The following is a 16,433-nucleotide window of genomic DNA, read 5'->3' on the forward strand; positions in this document are numbered from 1 at the left end:
TACAATTATTTATTTATATCCCTTAAAGAATTTGCTTTGGGATAATATTAATTGAAATGGAAAATTTGATGAATCCTATATTCTTATTCATTCCTTATTCTCGGATTTGTGAAACGTATTGAAATAGCGTAAAATATAAAATACGCAAATTTATGAAAAATAATAATTACTGTTAATTATACCTGTGTTATATAACTGAAAATAAATTTGCAGCCCACACACTCAGTCTTAAAATATGACTATTTAATATTAATATGCAAAAACGAGAATTTCCCAGTCCTAAGTTTATTACTTTTCATAATATCGATGATATACATTTTATGTGCAATCGTTTAATTGGATTTAATAATAAATTCATCCTGTTCGGGTAGAATACTTTTTCAAAGTAATTAAGGAAGTACTAGAAAATTATTATCACATTAAAACCAATATAAATATTGGTGCAATAAATTAATAATACGCAGTTTACATGTATATACACAGTCGATTCTTTATAAGTCGAAGCTTAAGAGGAAAAATATTCAACATATTAAAAATTTCGAATTATTAAAAACTAAAAAATGTTTTATAAAGTATTTGACATAAATTGTATATTTATAAGTTTTTTAAAATATAATTCTATATCGGGGGTTTTTGCCAGTTGCTGAATTTTCATTTTAGTTTTTTAATATTACATTTTTATTATTTATTATTATAGAAACGGTACTCCAAGGAATTCTAAAATTTGTGACTATTTTCCTTCCTTCTGTTCACTTTTTTTAATAGTTTTATTTATTTTGCAAATGATAATGTTGGTAATTCTATTTTTTGAACAATAATAACGTGTGTTATTAACCCTTCGTTAGTCACCTTGTTGACCTGAACAATTTTAATCACCCGGGGTAATATTATACCCCATGTATTAAACTTATTTCTGTAATTAATAAATTAATAGATTTTATTATTTTTTATTAAATATGTATCTTACATTTATATATGTATAATTAATATTTAAATAATTAAATGCAAATTTTCAAGTATTTCAAAGGTAATTTGAACATTTATTCTATATAATTATAATATTAAATATTGCTAATTACTTTTCTAGTTTTTATTTTATTTTTTATGTGACATTAATATAGTGATCTAGTATTTAAATTATTATTTTGGATAACATATACATCATATTTTTATTATTATTTATTAATTTATGTTAAATAGAAACCCTTGTATCATAAATGAAAATAGATCAAATATAATATAATTATCTTTTCAGTATATTTGTATAATAAAATTTAAATAAATATATTTAATCTCAAAAGAAACTCTTTTTGAAAAATATAACAATTTTTAAAAATACATAACTTGTAATGAAAATAACATTTTTTAAAAAACTTAATTCTGTAAAAATTGGAATTTTTTTATAAATTAATTTTCAAATGATTTTAAACTAAAGTAGTCACCTGGGGTAAAATATTTCCAGACTCCACTTTGAATTACTGTTTATCATTTGATACCGCAATGATAATGATAAAAATCATTATTACACTAATCAAAAATGATATCACGGCAGTGAAGGTGCATATGTTCTTACCTCTATAAGAATAAACGTTTTTAACATGTCTGGGGTATTCAAATACCCCGTGGTGACGAAGGGTTAACCATTGTCAAACTAACATGATAAAATATTTTGTATGGACTTATCAAGGTTTGATTAACAATAGTCGTATATTGTAATTGAGTTTTACAATAAGTTATAAGCGAAAAACAATTGCAGCGATAATCTATTTTTAGTATTAAATTTGGATGAGAAAATTCGAGATTTCTAGAACTTGTCCAATTAATTTTCAAATTATAAAGTTTATTTAATTGTCAAGTGTTATTGTTATTTGTGAGGGATTGTTATTTATTTGGGATATCGAAAATTTCGAGTTACGAGAGTCGACTATTCTAATATCCGCTGATTTAATTAAAACTATGACGTAAGAAGAATATGCGGTCACAGTAGAATGTTATTAAAAAGCTTAAATGGCTACGGTGTATTATTTTTTTAATACGTATGAAAAAAAAACAATTAATATTTTTATTTTAAAAATGTATTTATTGTGCACACGCAAAGAAATGTTCGTTCTACGACTGATTAATGACGAATGTCAAAAAACCACGATACAGGTATACAGAAAATGGTGTGTAAGATTTGAACGTAACAAGAGCAATTTGTGAAATATCCCGACGAAAATAATAATAAAACGCTAACAATGAAGACTTCAAGTGCCGTAAGGGGTTAAACGGACGATACGATTCCGTGAATCCTCCGAACTAAAAAATCCGATTTGTGCCGAAATAGGAGAGAAAAAATAGTGACTTTCTGGAAGGTATACTAGACGTGAGTGAGGAATGTACCTGTGAGTCTTCGAGATGTTAATTTCGTATGCGGACGGTAAATCGCTCGGTCGGGTTATCGGGTTATAAAGTCTGATCGTAATATTAGAATACCACGGCTGTAATCGATGTTACAACACGCGTATTTAGTATTACACTTAATAATTGTACACACTTTGATTGCATTATCCATCTATTGTTACGTTACTGTACACTTGTTTATTATATTATACGCCCACGGATAATGATAACAGTAGACTCATAATAATATTGTGTCGTACATACTCTACGACGAACTGTGCTTTACTACTAGCGGATCAGACTGTACACATACGTATATGTATGTATTGATAACCCTTTCCCCGTCGGCATTGAGTGTTTGCGCGCTGTGCTGCGTAAACATAATACCAATGGCGGTACATGGTAATATAAAAAACAATTCTGAAAGCCGCCGTGCGTTACAGGGGAACAGCGGTCGTCAACCGAAACGACTCTTACCGTATATTTCTATGCGTCTTCGTACAGTGGTCGAGACCTAATCTGGGTATTATTTCTCTGCGGGACCAGACGGAAACGATAACGAAAACTGTTCGACCACCGGTGGTGTACAATAACTGGGCTGGGTCGCGCGTAACCGGGGGTTGGTTGGTTTTACGATGTCGCACGGTATCGTTTTTATATTTCAACGATAATGAAATCGCGGCAGAGCAGTGGTAACACCGTGATCGATAGCTGTGGAGGTGCGGCGGGGCAGAAGTCGGTCCGAGTCCGCCAATTAATTAAGAGTTATTATACGGCAGCATCGGCGGTGGGTGGGTTTATCGCGTAGTATTACCAAGCGAGGGGTGACGGAAGATATTTCGGAGATATGAATGATGGGGGGGGGAGAGGCAGTGATTTTTTACCCGTGTCAAAACACGCAAGATCGGAATAAACGATAATTGCATCGCACCTGTCTTGTGCGCGTACGCATGCGCGCCATCGTCGCGGGGGTGTAATATCTACACGGCAGCGGGTGACACTGGTTTTTTTACGGGTTATTTTTATTGCTCCGCTTGGCCGTCGTCCTACCGTTGAAGAGTCGTCCGCCGAGAGGGATGCTTGTGCGCGGACACGCGGGCAAGAATCGTTATGGTCGCGCGAGGGACTCGAATCCCGACCGCGCTACCTGTGCACGCGGTATTGTATCGACGTGTTTTTTTTTTTTTTTTTATTGTTTTTTTTTTGCGATCGCCGTGGGCTACCATTTCGACGCGGACAAACATCACGTTACCACCCGACCGACCGCGGAAGACGTGCGTTCGAAATGAAAAATACGAGTTCTCGCGGCTGTGCGCATTAGAACGCGGAATGAGAAAATCACGACATACGCTGGATTTAGGGGGTAAGAGATCTCGGAAATCTCGCGAGTCACGAAAATGATGCACCGCGTCTTGTCCGATTCGAATTAGTGTCAATATTATAGCATGTTTTTTCCATGTTTGTATTATACCGTACGTCGTAGACGCTGCATTAAATTATAATATTATTGATACGTATTTTCGGAATAATAATATTTTTAATTTCGAAATGTTAATAACGTATAATATATTTATGTAATGCTCCTTATGCCTCGAACGTTGTATTAATAATAATAATAATGGTAATAATGGTAATATTAATTATCGTAATTTTTTCCTTCGACGAGTCACTTTACTACTCGTATAACATTAGGTTTATGTATTTTATTTCATACGTGATATCTATATACGCGACGGAGATTCATTTTTTAATTAAAATAGATGCGTATAAATATTTTTACGGTTATTGGACGGCGTGTGTATGTATAGCGTTATTATAAACCTCAAATATTTTATGACGAGAACGCATATAATGTAACTCGATAGTAAATTTAATACTCTACATAAATAATAAGAAATAAATAAAGCCATAAACATTATATTAATACGTATATGGTTTTGCGGTCATACCATACTAGTTTGACTATTACCATGTCCGTTACATATTTGGGTTCCTCTGCTTCGGATGCAATGTAGTATTACCTAATACGTGATTAACACAATATTTATATATAAAAAGTCGCAATAAGTAGTGTAAAATAATTCGTCCAACGATTATACTTTAATCGTACAAGGATTTTACGTGTAATAATGCACAACTAAGGGTAAAATAACATAGGGATTAAAATCGTTAAAAAAAAAGAAAAGAAATTAAGAGAGAAAAAAAACCGTGAAAAATCTTGATAACATTAAACTAGTGAAAAAAGTGAGCAAAAGTGTGTCAGAACTGAGACCGCATATTTTGCAAGTAAACCCGTAAAACAAAACATTATTATGAAATCCTTTTTGCGTAATGTATTATTATGTAATAAAATGATAAAAATTTAATTAAAATTAAAAATTATTATAATACTCGTAAATTAATATACAAATAATTAAAAAAAGAAATGCTTAATACCCGGAATAATTTCAAGTTTAAATATCCTGTTCATTAACTAAGTTGGTGTATTGGCTTAGACTAATACTCCAAGCTAAGGATTTATTTATGTTGTATTACTAAATGTAATGTATACGCGATGATTCCACATCACGGCTGATCGGTATAATATTTTGGTTTGCAAAGTAAATAAATTTGCTTTTGAGTAAGTATACCGAATCTGCGTATTATATTATTTATTGTGCACAGAGTTATATATTTAAAAAGTGTAAACCGTTGGTTGGATCAAACAGATTTTAGCAATAATTCAATAGCCCCCCGGCAACCACTCGGTGTATTTTATTTCACTCCGTTTTCGGGTTCGAGTCGCTACAGCCCGCCGTCGTGTCGCACGTCTTATTATCGGTAACACGATGACTGAGATCGACGTGTGCCTACAGTATGGGGGATGAGGGTAGAAGGTCGGTGAATACTGCGGTCATCTGCAGATTATGCGCAATAAAATCGCGTTGTAACTTCGATGCCCCCGTAGTGCGTAATATTCGCTGACTTGTCGGTCCGTCCGTCCCGCGATCGACCGTTTGTGCCCGCATAAACGCACGTGCAGAACGATGGTCGCGTAACGCGCGCGCAACGTAAACATTATCGTACGGCATGTGGATGCATTATTGTGCGGTGCAGTACTCACTGTTCGGTTTTTTCTTTTTCTGTGTCGTGGAACGGCGACAGAACCCGACGACGAATAAAATCAACAACATGACGATGATTCCGCCCACGGCTCCCACGATCGCCAGGATCAGCATAAAATCTCCTGTAAAACGTGGAAAACCGACGTCAGAAAACGAGCTGAGTGGTGGGAGGACGGAGGGACCGTCGAAGGGACCACCGTTTTCACTTACTTCTTGGCACCAGCGTGATTTCGATCGAGTCGGACCCGTAGTCATTGGAAGCCGTGCAGTTGTACACGCCGAACTGCTCATACCGCGAGTTTCTGATGATCAGCGTGCTCTTGATGCCGTCGTCCGTCGGGTCTTCCAGTACCTGCGAAACGAGCACGTGTATTAATAACGAGGCAACAGAACATTTTTCAATCGTTGCGATATCGATCCAGACATCGCGCAGGCAGTCCGAGGACCTACGGATTTTTTGAACGCGTTCGAAGTACCCCAAACGAGTACCATCGACCGACCGACGGTTAGTGTGTGCGCGCACGCGCCTTTAAGAGCAAAAAAAGTTGTTTTTAAATAACATTTAAAAACAAATTTTTCACTATTATTATATTATAATGTACAATACGGTTTACCGATGCACCGTGCATTGATGGTAAACTGTCGTGGTTACACGCGCGCATATACGGTTATTGTAATCGTTTACTATAATCGTCCTCATCCTGAGAGTCATCATTGTAAACGACCTAGTACGTGTATCGCGTTTGTATCGGAATCATCTAAAAACATATTCACTACTAAAACAAATATATCATTTATACGTGCGTGTGTAATACACGTGTGTATTGGGTTTTGGAAACTATTCAAATGCGTGTATGTATGTATGTGTGTGTGTGTGTGTATGTGTTAGGAATGCGCTCTTTCATAAATGATTTAAACACCGGTGGTGCGCGATTTAAAATACATACGTACATATCCTATTTTCACTCTATTATTATTACTATTATAAAGTTCCGGCTGCGACGATCGTAATTTTAGACGGTAGTTTTTCTATATATACATGGATGTACATATTTTACACGGAAGAGGCCGCCGCCTCGGAGGTACACATGCGCTCACACGTGCATCTATATGTGTACGTATATATATAAAGGAGAAGATCGAGAATGTGTGTTTTTATCCTTTTTTTTATTTTATACTTGTTGGCCATCGCCATATGTGTATATATAGGTAGTTCAAGAGGTTCGCGTGCAAATATAAACCGCTGGAAAATATCGCGACCATAAAGAGCACAGGGCGGAATAGCGTGCGAGGGTGAGTGCGCACATGGAATTTAATATAGATGTATAAGATGTGTGTGTATATATATTTATATAGGCCGAACGGATTAACCTCTTCTCAAAATTGAATTATTATTATTTTTTAAACAATAGCCCCGGGACAATGATGTATCCGCATGTGTATATATTATATATCACCCAGGTAGACGCACGTTTCACGCCAAGCGCGTATAATATTATGACGTCGGCGGTCTCCGTCCGTTTTTTCATCCCCCTAAATTTGTATTCATCAAAAATACCGTTCATATAATACGATACGTTTTCGTTCGTTGCGAATACATTGCGTAAAATCGTATAGGGTTTGAGCTTGATATATTTCGAATCGTTTAAATATGACATCAACCTAGGGGTGGCGATTCCGCGGATAATAGGTTACGTTGGTCAAAAATAATTTAACTTTTATGTACAAAAAAAAAACCTTTTATACGTATTTTTTCAAAAATCTTGCGCATAGTTAGAAATGTTTTCATATCGAATAACAAGCGTACGCTGGTACTGATTGTCTCATAAATTATGAAAATACATTTTTGTAACCGGTACAAACCAATAACGAGGCATGAATTGGTGTTTATTACAAATGTCGGTGAAGTGACTGATTTAAAAATTTGAGAATCGATGATGTTTAGAGTATATTTATAAGTTTCGGATTTATGCCGTCATAATCGGTAAAATTGTGATCGGTCGCAAAAAATCTGTCGTTCATGTTATACGAGATAATTAGCAAAAGAAAACAATCTTTTCCCGTCCGGACAATTATTTCTACAGTCATATGTGTGAATCGAAGGCGTGCTACCGAGGTGTGTCGAGTGCAGCCGGTCACGCCTTGATAGTGGGGAAAAATCCAATTATACACGTTCGCGTATGCCCATATTAATTAGTTGATTAACAGTCCGGACGAGGTGTAGTTTTTATATAACAAACGAGCGGCAAGTTTGAAGCTCTTTAGACAGACACCTCATACGCGTCGCGTGAATGGATTAATTAATTATAGTTTGATAACTGTAGTTATACAGAAACCGACTCGAACGCCTTGTATACGTGACGACCATTGTAAACCTTACGTTAGTGACCGGCCGGAATGGATTCAGATGAGGATGATCGGGGCGAACGCCATCCCCGTTATCCACAAGAAAAAAAACCCTTATAGAAATCGGTGCTCTACAGATGTTTTAGACGGACCAGCCACGATTAAAAATATATTTTAAGCCGTAATACGATCCGGGTGTATGACATTTGAATTTTTAAATAACGACCTCTACCCCAGTTTTATTGGTCTGGAACGACTGTCTAGTTCTGTGATATCATCAATATGCTATGGATGAACAACGTACTTGTTGACTTGGGATACGGCCAGAGTTTCGCAAACTAGTTGTAAATATTACGACGTGATACAATTAAATTACTTCGTCGTTATTTAATAATAACAGTATGTCAATACGGATATAATCCCTGTAAGTATTTTAGAGTTTTCCGTTGCCGATAACAGAGTTGTCGACGAAAGGGTAAATCCAATAGCGTGTACCCTCACACACACAAACATGAACAATCACGAACACACAAACGTACGGAAAAGCATAACTACCGAAAATTTGATCAAACTTTCAGGCGAATGTTTATGAATTTTTATTACTCCAAGGTAAAGACGGTATTCGTTGAACAATTCAACGCACTGATTTCCATCACAAACACTTGTGCACCGTTATACAATAAGAAATATTTTAAAGCGATAATAAGAAACATCGTTATTGTTATAACGTATAACCATTACGATTCGGTGTACAGTATAGTGTACGTACCGAACGAACGCAGTACCGAATAAAATACGAGTGCATTATTTGAACAGGGTTCTTTTCCCTAGTATGGTTTTCAGTGAAACTTATCGAGAGAAAACGTATGCACGCCGAGTGGTAGACTCAGCGACAAACAGACATACGGATATTTATATAATATATTGTAAAACATAATATCATCTTGTTGGTTTAACAGTGTTATTACCATTATTATTATTATTATCACTTGTTGTACGCGCCTAACGTTTAACAATAGTTTCAACGCAGCTGCTGCATTTTGAGGCGTCTTATATTAACGTTTAAATTAAACGTTTATCAAAGTTATATTGAATTTATGCGACGGAAAAGTTTAACCTCGGAGCAACCGTTTGGTTACGGCATGGTCGGGCCGCTCCAGGCGGTGGGTGGTAACCAATGTACCTATTAGTGATGTGAAATAAATCCGGATTATTTGAAAATTAGATTTCGGATTTTCGGATTTTTGGATATTGAAAATATTATTAATATATGAATAATTTATCAAAAACTATTTCAAATTTCTAATAATATCTGTATAAATAAAGTATTGAATATAGGTACTAATAAAAATATATATCATGGAATATTGTTTATAATGTGCAAATAAATGTATGCCTTACGAGACCAGTTTAGATTTAAAAAATCACCATCAAGTATATAGAAACACACTAATAATACTTTGTTAATACTTTAAGAGTATTAACCACATTAAAATGTTGTTAATCTGTATTATTTGAGTAAAAATTGTTGAACCTGCCTACGTCATGTTGTTGTGGATTTGGTATTTTATTGATTAAATATTGATTAAATTAGTTGATTTAAAACAACATTATATTTGTCACTAATTTTTGAATCGTATAAAAATTAAGTATATTAAATATATTAATTAAATTTGAAAGAAGGTGAAGTCATTATAACTTGATAATAATTAATAATTAATGCAATAATACGTAAAAGTATCTTAATTCAAAATTCTAAAATAGAAACCCGGTCTTAATATAACTTTGGATTTGAAAATCCAGAATCAGGATGTTTCCCATCACTAGTACTTATAGGTATTATAAAATATAATTATTGCGACTCGAACGAATTTCGTTTCGTGTCTATATATATTTATATATATATATATATATATATATATATATACCAGAACAAATCTATTCAACATTTAGGTGTATGCAAAACGAAGGGGTAGTACCCAGTTGTACAAGACAGTCCCTCGACAACGATTACAACGTCAACTATGACAAAATAAATACGTTACAATCAAAGATTTAAATTTTTATTTTTTTTTCAACTTAATAGAGAAAAAATCGAAGTGGACTACAATAATCCTATAAAGGCGAAGGATATCGAAATGATTTTTTTTTAAATATTCGAACGACATCCGGTACATACATATATTATGAAATCGTGCAAACCGCGTACGTTGATGAAATGTCTGGAGGTTTAAATTAATTTCGCGGTCACCTCAGCACCGATGCTAGTACGATGATGATGATGATTCATAACAATTATAAAATAATAATAATATCGACGTAGAATATCTTATACATAGGTACTACGTTTTCCACCGTTCATATCTTATCATCGTTACGACAACAATAATAATAAATTAGGTATGTCAACGTAATATCGTACGCGCAAATATGTTTTTATATACGAACTAGGTGATCGCAAATCCGTGTCGTGAAAATGGTGTACATAAGAACTTACTTATTTCTGTAAATTAATTAATTAATACTCCGACCTCCTACGGTATGGCGATATTTAACTGTCGAAAGTGCAATACCGACCGATAGCATGGCAGTATCGGTATTAAAACGTTATACCGTTTGAACTGTAATCGTGTGGTTAAAGTAGCACTAATAACATATCGTCAAATCGTATTCAGCAAAATACCTAACCCCGAGAACAATACGGACGGTGTAATACTCTTCAATATTTAAAATAACACGTGCGTAATGTTATTACGTTTGGACTCGATACGGTCTACTGACTAATATAACTAACCTAACCTAATCTAACTTTGAGGGTGATAATTTTTTTATTTTTCAAACTGCTGTACAATTCGGAATTCTGGAGTTCGCTAAATCGACCGACGAGTTTTCTTTATCTCAACCATGAAGTCGAACAGATGTGCAAAATACATACGTGTATAAAATCGTATCGTAAATAGTTCAGTCGTGATACGCGGCGTTTAATCGGAACACATTTTTTTTGTAAATTTTTTAATATTGGAGTTACACCCCTGCGCACCATAAAGTATTGGGTAAATGTTACGCGCGTTTTCCTGTCTCAACCGATGGGGAAAATTGAGTGTGAATACATGAGGACGACCATACATATATGTGAGATCTGCACGCTTTATGTTAACTATTCGGACGGGTAAAGCTTAGAATAAAATTAAAAATAAAACCGTCCAGATAAATGTTTACTGTAGACGTTCGCTCGTTCGTTGTCAGATCGCGTAAGATACGTCGTACGGTTTGCAGTTGCACGTGCACCGACGCACTTGACCCGCGCGAAAATAAAAAACTAACAGTTATAGGTCACACGTGCAGGATCGATGATCGATAGTGACGACTGTTGGTTATATACTCACGGAATAATAGCTTTGATCGTTCCTGGTGCCGATGACCGTGCCGTGGTAAGTCCACACTATGCGGTCGGCGACGGGCACGGACGAGGCGACGCACTCCAGCCGCACCGTGTCGGTAATCGTGCCGTGCTGCGTGCTAGGGCTGCTGATGGACGGAGCCCTTTTCATGAACACCGTCACCTCGGCGTTCACGTCGTCGAATCCTGGGGCAGACGCTCTACAGTGGTAACGGCCCGCGGTCGAAGCCGAGACGAGCACCGTCAAATTGCTGGTCGTGCTCACCACCTGCGATACACGTGTGAAACAATAGGGATTTAGGAAAAACAAAAATAAAATAATGTCAATAACGCATGTAACGCCACAATTATGATGTTAACGTGTGTGCGTAAGAAAAGAGAAAAAACATTTTTTAAATTTTTTTTAAAAAAAATCGATCGAAAACGAAAATAGTCCGTAACGGAAATGCAATCGATGTGTGAAACGCAACATGATCACGTCCATATTTGGTTAGGCGTTTCTGTACGTATTGTCGTACGGTGTGTGAGAGATCATGGAGAAACGAATGTCGAGACGACGATTTTCACCGCTCGGGCCCGAAGAAAGCTCTGCGCGTGTCCAACGGGTACTGTCGAGTGGATCGTAGAGGAGTTCTACTGTTAAAACGGCGATGTAGTTATGTTTTGCAACGAGAACCGTGTTCGTCTGAGGTACAATAACACATAAATTGCTAAACGGGATAGTGCCATAAAATTGTGTTTATAACACGTAGTAGGTAATACGTATCATATGTGTAATGCATTACATTGATAAGCTTCGCAATAAAGTATTTATTTTTTTTGCCGCGCAAAAGGAGTGCTATAAAAGTTTCGGATACTCCTTCTGCGTGCAGATTGGAAAATCGCCGCCAATACTTCATACCGTTCCGTTTCGGAACGTTTGCACGCACTACAGTTACCAAGAATACTTGAAAAAAATATTAATAAAAATAACCACGATTGCGGCGAAATCCGTTTGGACGGAATGAGTTGTGATTATATTAATTCGTCGGAAATACAAATAATAACAATTCTTAAGACAATAGAATTTTATTACTCGTCGATTATTTGACAAATATTTTGTAAATAAATATTCTTTTGGAAGATTTATAAATCCCTAATAAGCGTATAGTATTATATCGTTATACTTTGTAGAAACTTTACGAGAAAAATGCATTCCGTAAATTGAAAAGATCAAAAAGTCGAAAAGTATTGTATAAGTATAATTTTATTTATATATTTTTTTTTATTTTTTTTAATCACTACGAGATTTAATCTATTCAGAAGTAACAATAATAGTATTATATTTATTGCGCGTTTCTTTCTCGGATTTCAATTGATAAAGTTTTTCATATTTCAATCTCATATAATTAGTACACGAACAGAAAGTTGATCGTACGATGTCATTGCAAAACTCAGTGTGCCAAAAGAAACATCGCTTCCTTATCGTCGGTTAATATAAATATGTACTGACTCGCCAATCCAATGGCGGCGAAATTTTATTGGAGCAGCTGCTTCATAATTAAAATAGGATGAGTAGATGATATGTGATAGTAAAGTTTAATACATAATTTGCACATCTGATACATACAATATTTTAATTTATTATTTTTTTTGAGCCCATTTATTTTAATATTTATGTACCTAAATGTACATTAAATTTTAACTTGTGTCTAGTGACTTGGGGTGTTTACTCGACACATGTAACTGCTTTGTTGGAAAATAAACTTCGCGCCGCCATTGCGAACAAACCCACTCTATTTACAATCATGGGTAGTATTTTATGTCGCCAACATATGATGTGTCTAGTCTAAATTCGTATAATTACAATGAGGACAGTGTATAACGTGTGGCGATTAAAGGTAAACAAGAAAATAATCAATGATGATGTACGTGAACATTTGGGTATACAATTCAAATGATTAACTGATGCAATTCAAATCAATACATTAATGCATCATGGCAAAATGAAATTTTCCGAACTTTCTAGGCACACTGTACGATTACCAGATTTTAAGCAAATTTACTGGTCCGTATGCCGTATGGATCTGAACACAAAGGCTGTAATATCGGAACCCACCGGAAAGCGCGGTCCCCGTTTACCACATCGTCGTAGATTATAAATAGAACACTTTGCGTAACACAATACAACTGAATATTGTTGCGTTGTCGTTGTCGTGAACACTTATAAAATCGTACGGAATAATTACACCTGAGTTATAGACTTTTTTTTTTTTTTTTAATAACACGTAAATATCTGTATAATTATATATTTTGTTACGTTTGCGTATAAGAGAAATATTAAAACTTGCCTTTTTGGTCCTCTCGAACGTCCATTCGATAGAAGCGGGTGGGTTACTGTCTATGTCGCACATGATCGACACATGGGTTCCGGAATTTGCTTGCACGTTTCTCGGTCGATTTCTGAATTGAGGTTTGTCTGGAAAACGATGTGTAAAAAAAAACACTAATTAAAAATCGACATACTACGCATTTCGCAACAATCGTAAAACGCTTATAATATAGGTATAATAAAATAATATATAACGTAAATACGGAACGAAAAACTGTCCCAAAGCAGCCGCCGTGTACTCTTCTGACGCGCGGTTTCGGATGAAGTATGTCACATTCGGTAATTCGTCATACGACAGTGTCCGGGATGCACCGGAAGTAGTACCGATCACGTCGCAATTTTATGACGACTTCATTTGCTCGCATTGATCATGATTAACTTCTAATTAAACCGTTTTAAAACGTTCGCGGGTACGTGTGCGTTTCGTGTGTATAATTAAAACGAGTAATTAAAATATTCGATTCAAAAACCCGAATTGGAAATAACCACTTGAAGAAACCGCTCTGATTCCTCGCGGACGACCAAGGGGTCTTATTATAATGTATACCTACAACTATATTAACGCTATGTGTGTGTATGTGTGTGTGTATCACAGCGTCTGGAAATTAATTAAATGCGCCCGCGTTTACTGTTTCATTACCGCACGCCGCCGAGCCGGTTTCGGTTTGTAATCGTTGCGTGTCCATTTTATAATGTTATGTACTATGCTCTGTGTACGACACTCGATGGGATTGCGTACATCGAATTCCATTATTTTAACGTTTCGTAATGGTTTAATTGGATCGTATACATGTACGACGCATAATAACCGTGTCTGTACGCGCGTTCGAATGACGGTTTCGCGCGTGTATGCGTGTGTATCGTCCGTCTAGTAAACTTAAAGAGATAATTTACATATTGTCGTCGATATGCCGAGAAAATATAACCAAAAAAAAAAATTTATCGAAGAATATTCTACTATATAGTTGTCGGAGCGTGTACCGCGTATAGTGATGTAATAACTAGTTCTAAGGGATTATTCGATACATTCGTGAACTATAGTGGTGTCGAAATTCTTGAGACAATGATTTTCCAAGCTATACAATATTATATGATGTTTCAAACTCGTTCCGTTTCAAAATTGAATTGTTTTTATTTCACTTATTCCACGTTTTATAAACTTTAATAGATGTGGTTAAGGCATTATTTTCATTTCTCAGGTCTTTTTATTTATTTATTTATTTTTTTTTATATTTTCCGTGTATACGTGAAAAAGTGTCCGAATTTTCGAAAGACTTTTCAATTAGACGAATCTTAAATTATTAACACTATGAATACAAAACAACATAGCCGTTCTTCCAATGTAATTAAGTGTCGAAAAAAGTATTTAAATTGTTGTAATTTTTAACTTAAATCTTGTGTAATTTAAAATTCCGTAACCGTACCCATGCATACTGAAAGATTAAGATCAAATGATGAAAAAAAATAAAAATACGATTGTCACACACCCACCGTTTACAATTTCATCATCGGTGTTACGGTATGGTATTTTTTATTTTATTTCCTAGAATGAAAATTATTTATGAGTTTGAAGTGCATTTCCGGAGATTTTTTACATATAAAAAATGTATATCATTACTTTACTGATGCGGAGATCATATATGTTTTTAGAACATCAGAGCTCTATAAAATTACCTCTCTGTCGTTCAAATAATTTTCATAACGTATACTGCAGTAAACGGAACTCTTCCAATGGCGTGTCCAGGACTGTTCAACAGTGGCGGGGGTGGATCTTATAAATTATGGTTTATTTTAATAGATTGTGGGTATGAAGCCAACAACCTAAATAGGAAGGTTTTAGGGGTCAATCCCAGTAAATTACACATAGCTGATCGTTTTACATAAAAGTGAAAGTGTTTTTTTGAGTAATACGGTTAGGATAAATCATGGTTGAAATATTGTTATGTTTTATTTATTTATTTAGCTCGTTTTAAGTTAATTACTGTTGTTTTAAAAAAAACAAAGGCAATACATCTCACGAATTCCCCCCCCCCCCTGAACACGTCTAATTACAAGTATTCGCGTACGCGCACGGGCTGCGTTATAATATTATTATAATAACACGCTCCATCCGTACGTCGCATGCACATCATACGCCCTACGAATGTCATCTTTTAAATATACGATGTATACACGATGGGTGTAGATAATGTCAAAATACCAAAGCGGAACGGCACGAGGCCGTTAAATCAATACACCGCAGCGTTTGCAGTTTTTGCATTTCGTACGTATTGTCGAAATGTGTTTTTAGAAAGCGCGTCGGATTCCATATAATAAAAAAAAAAAAAGATAGAAACGCATACGTACAGATACGACGTAGTTGTATATATTATATTTGTTAATATAAAACGTACGTGCGGTGCTCGTCATTCGACTAATCATATACATGTATACATGTTATCGCCATATCGGCTTCACGCGATCCACATATGTCTACTCGTCGCTCGTACTGTATACGAAACACGCACGTACATCTGGTTAAACTCAAGAAATGTGACAAAAATTGTATAATAAATGCGCGTGCGTATACGTATATTATATACACCCCGAAAAATGTGCTTTTCACACGATTTATACCCACACACACACATGCGGCACTCGTCTGACAAACATAATATACTTATTACTATGGTATACGGCGCGCACGACCCCCCGAGGATCGTCAAAAGCCGTTTCTTGGCGTTTCCTCTTTTTCTTTTTGTCTTCGCGTACGCACGTGAACACCATAATGGGTTGGAATTATTATTGCAGACGTCGTAAACAAACGCGTTAATCGATTTTCATAAGACGT

The 16,433-nt window shown here is 35.4% G+C and overlaps 1 protein-coding gene across 1 annotated transcript in view; it reads right to left on the reverse strand.

The window, feature by feature from the left end:
* Positions 1 to 16,433, reverse strand: part of LOC112688950 (irregular chiasm C-roughest protein-like) — a 136,403-nt gene that overhangs the window by 22,547 nt on the left and 97,423 nt on the right. The window contains exons 6-9 of the mRNA XM_025562396.1: positions 13,563 to 13,690; positions 11,219 to 11,500; positions 5,697 to 5,838; positions 5,486 to 5,608 (exon numbers count right to left, since the gene is read on the reverse strand). Coding sequence (XP_025418181.1) covers positions 5,486 to 5,608; positions 5,697 to 5,838; positions 11,219 to 11,500; positions 13,563 to 13,690 — 675 coding nt within the window. The remainder of the gene's footprint in view (positions 1 to 5,485; positions 5,609 to 5,696; positions 5,839 to 11,218; positions 11,501 to 13,562; positions 13,691 to 16,433) is intronic.

This window comes from Sipha flava, unplaced genomic scaffold, assembly GCF_003268045.1.
Source record: "Sipha flava isolate LNK unplaced genomic scaffold, YSA_version1 41_pilon_pilon, whole genome shotgun sequence".
In the NCBI taxonomy this organism is placed as follows: Eukaryota; Metazoa; Arthropoda; class Insecta; order Hemiptera; family Aphididae; genus Sipha; species Sipha flava.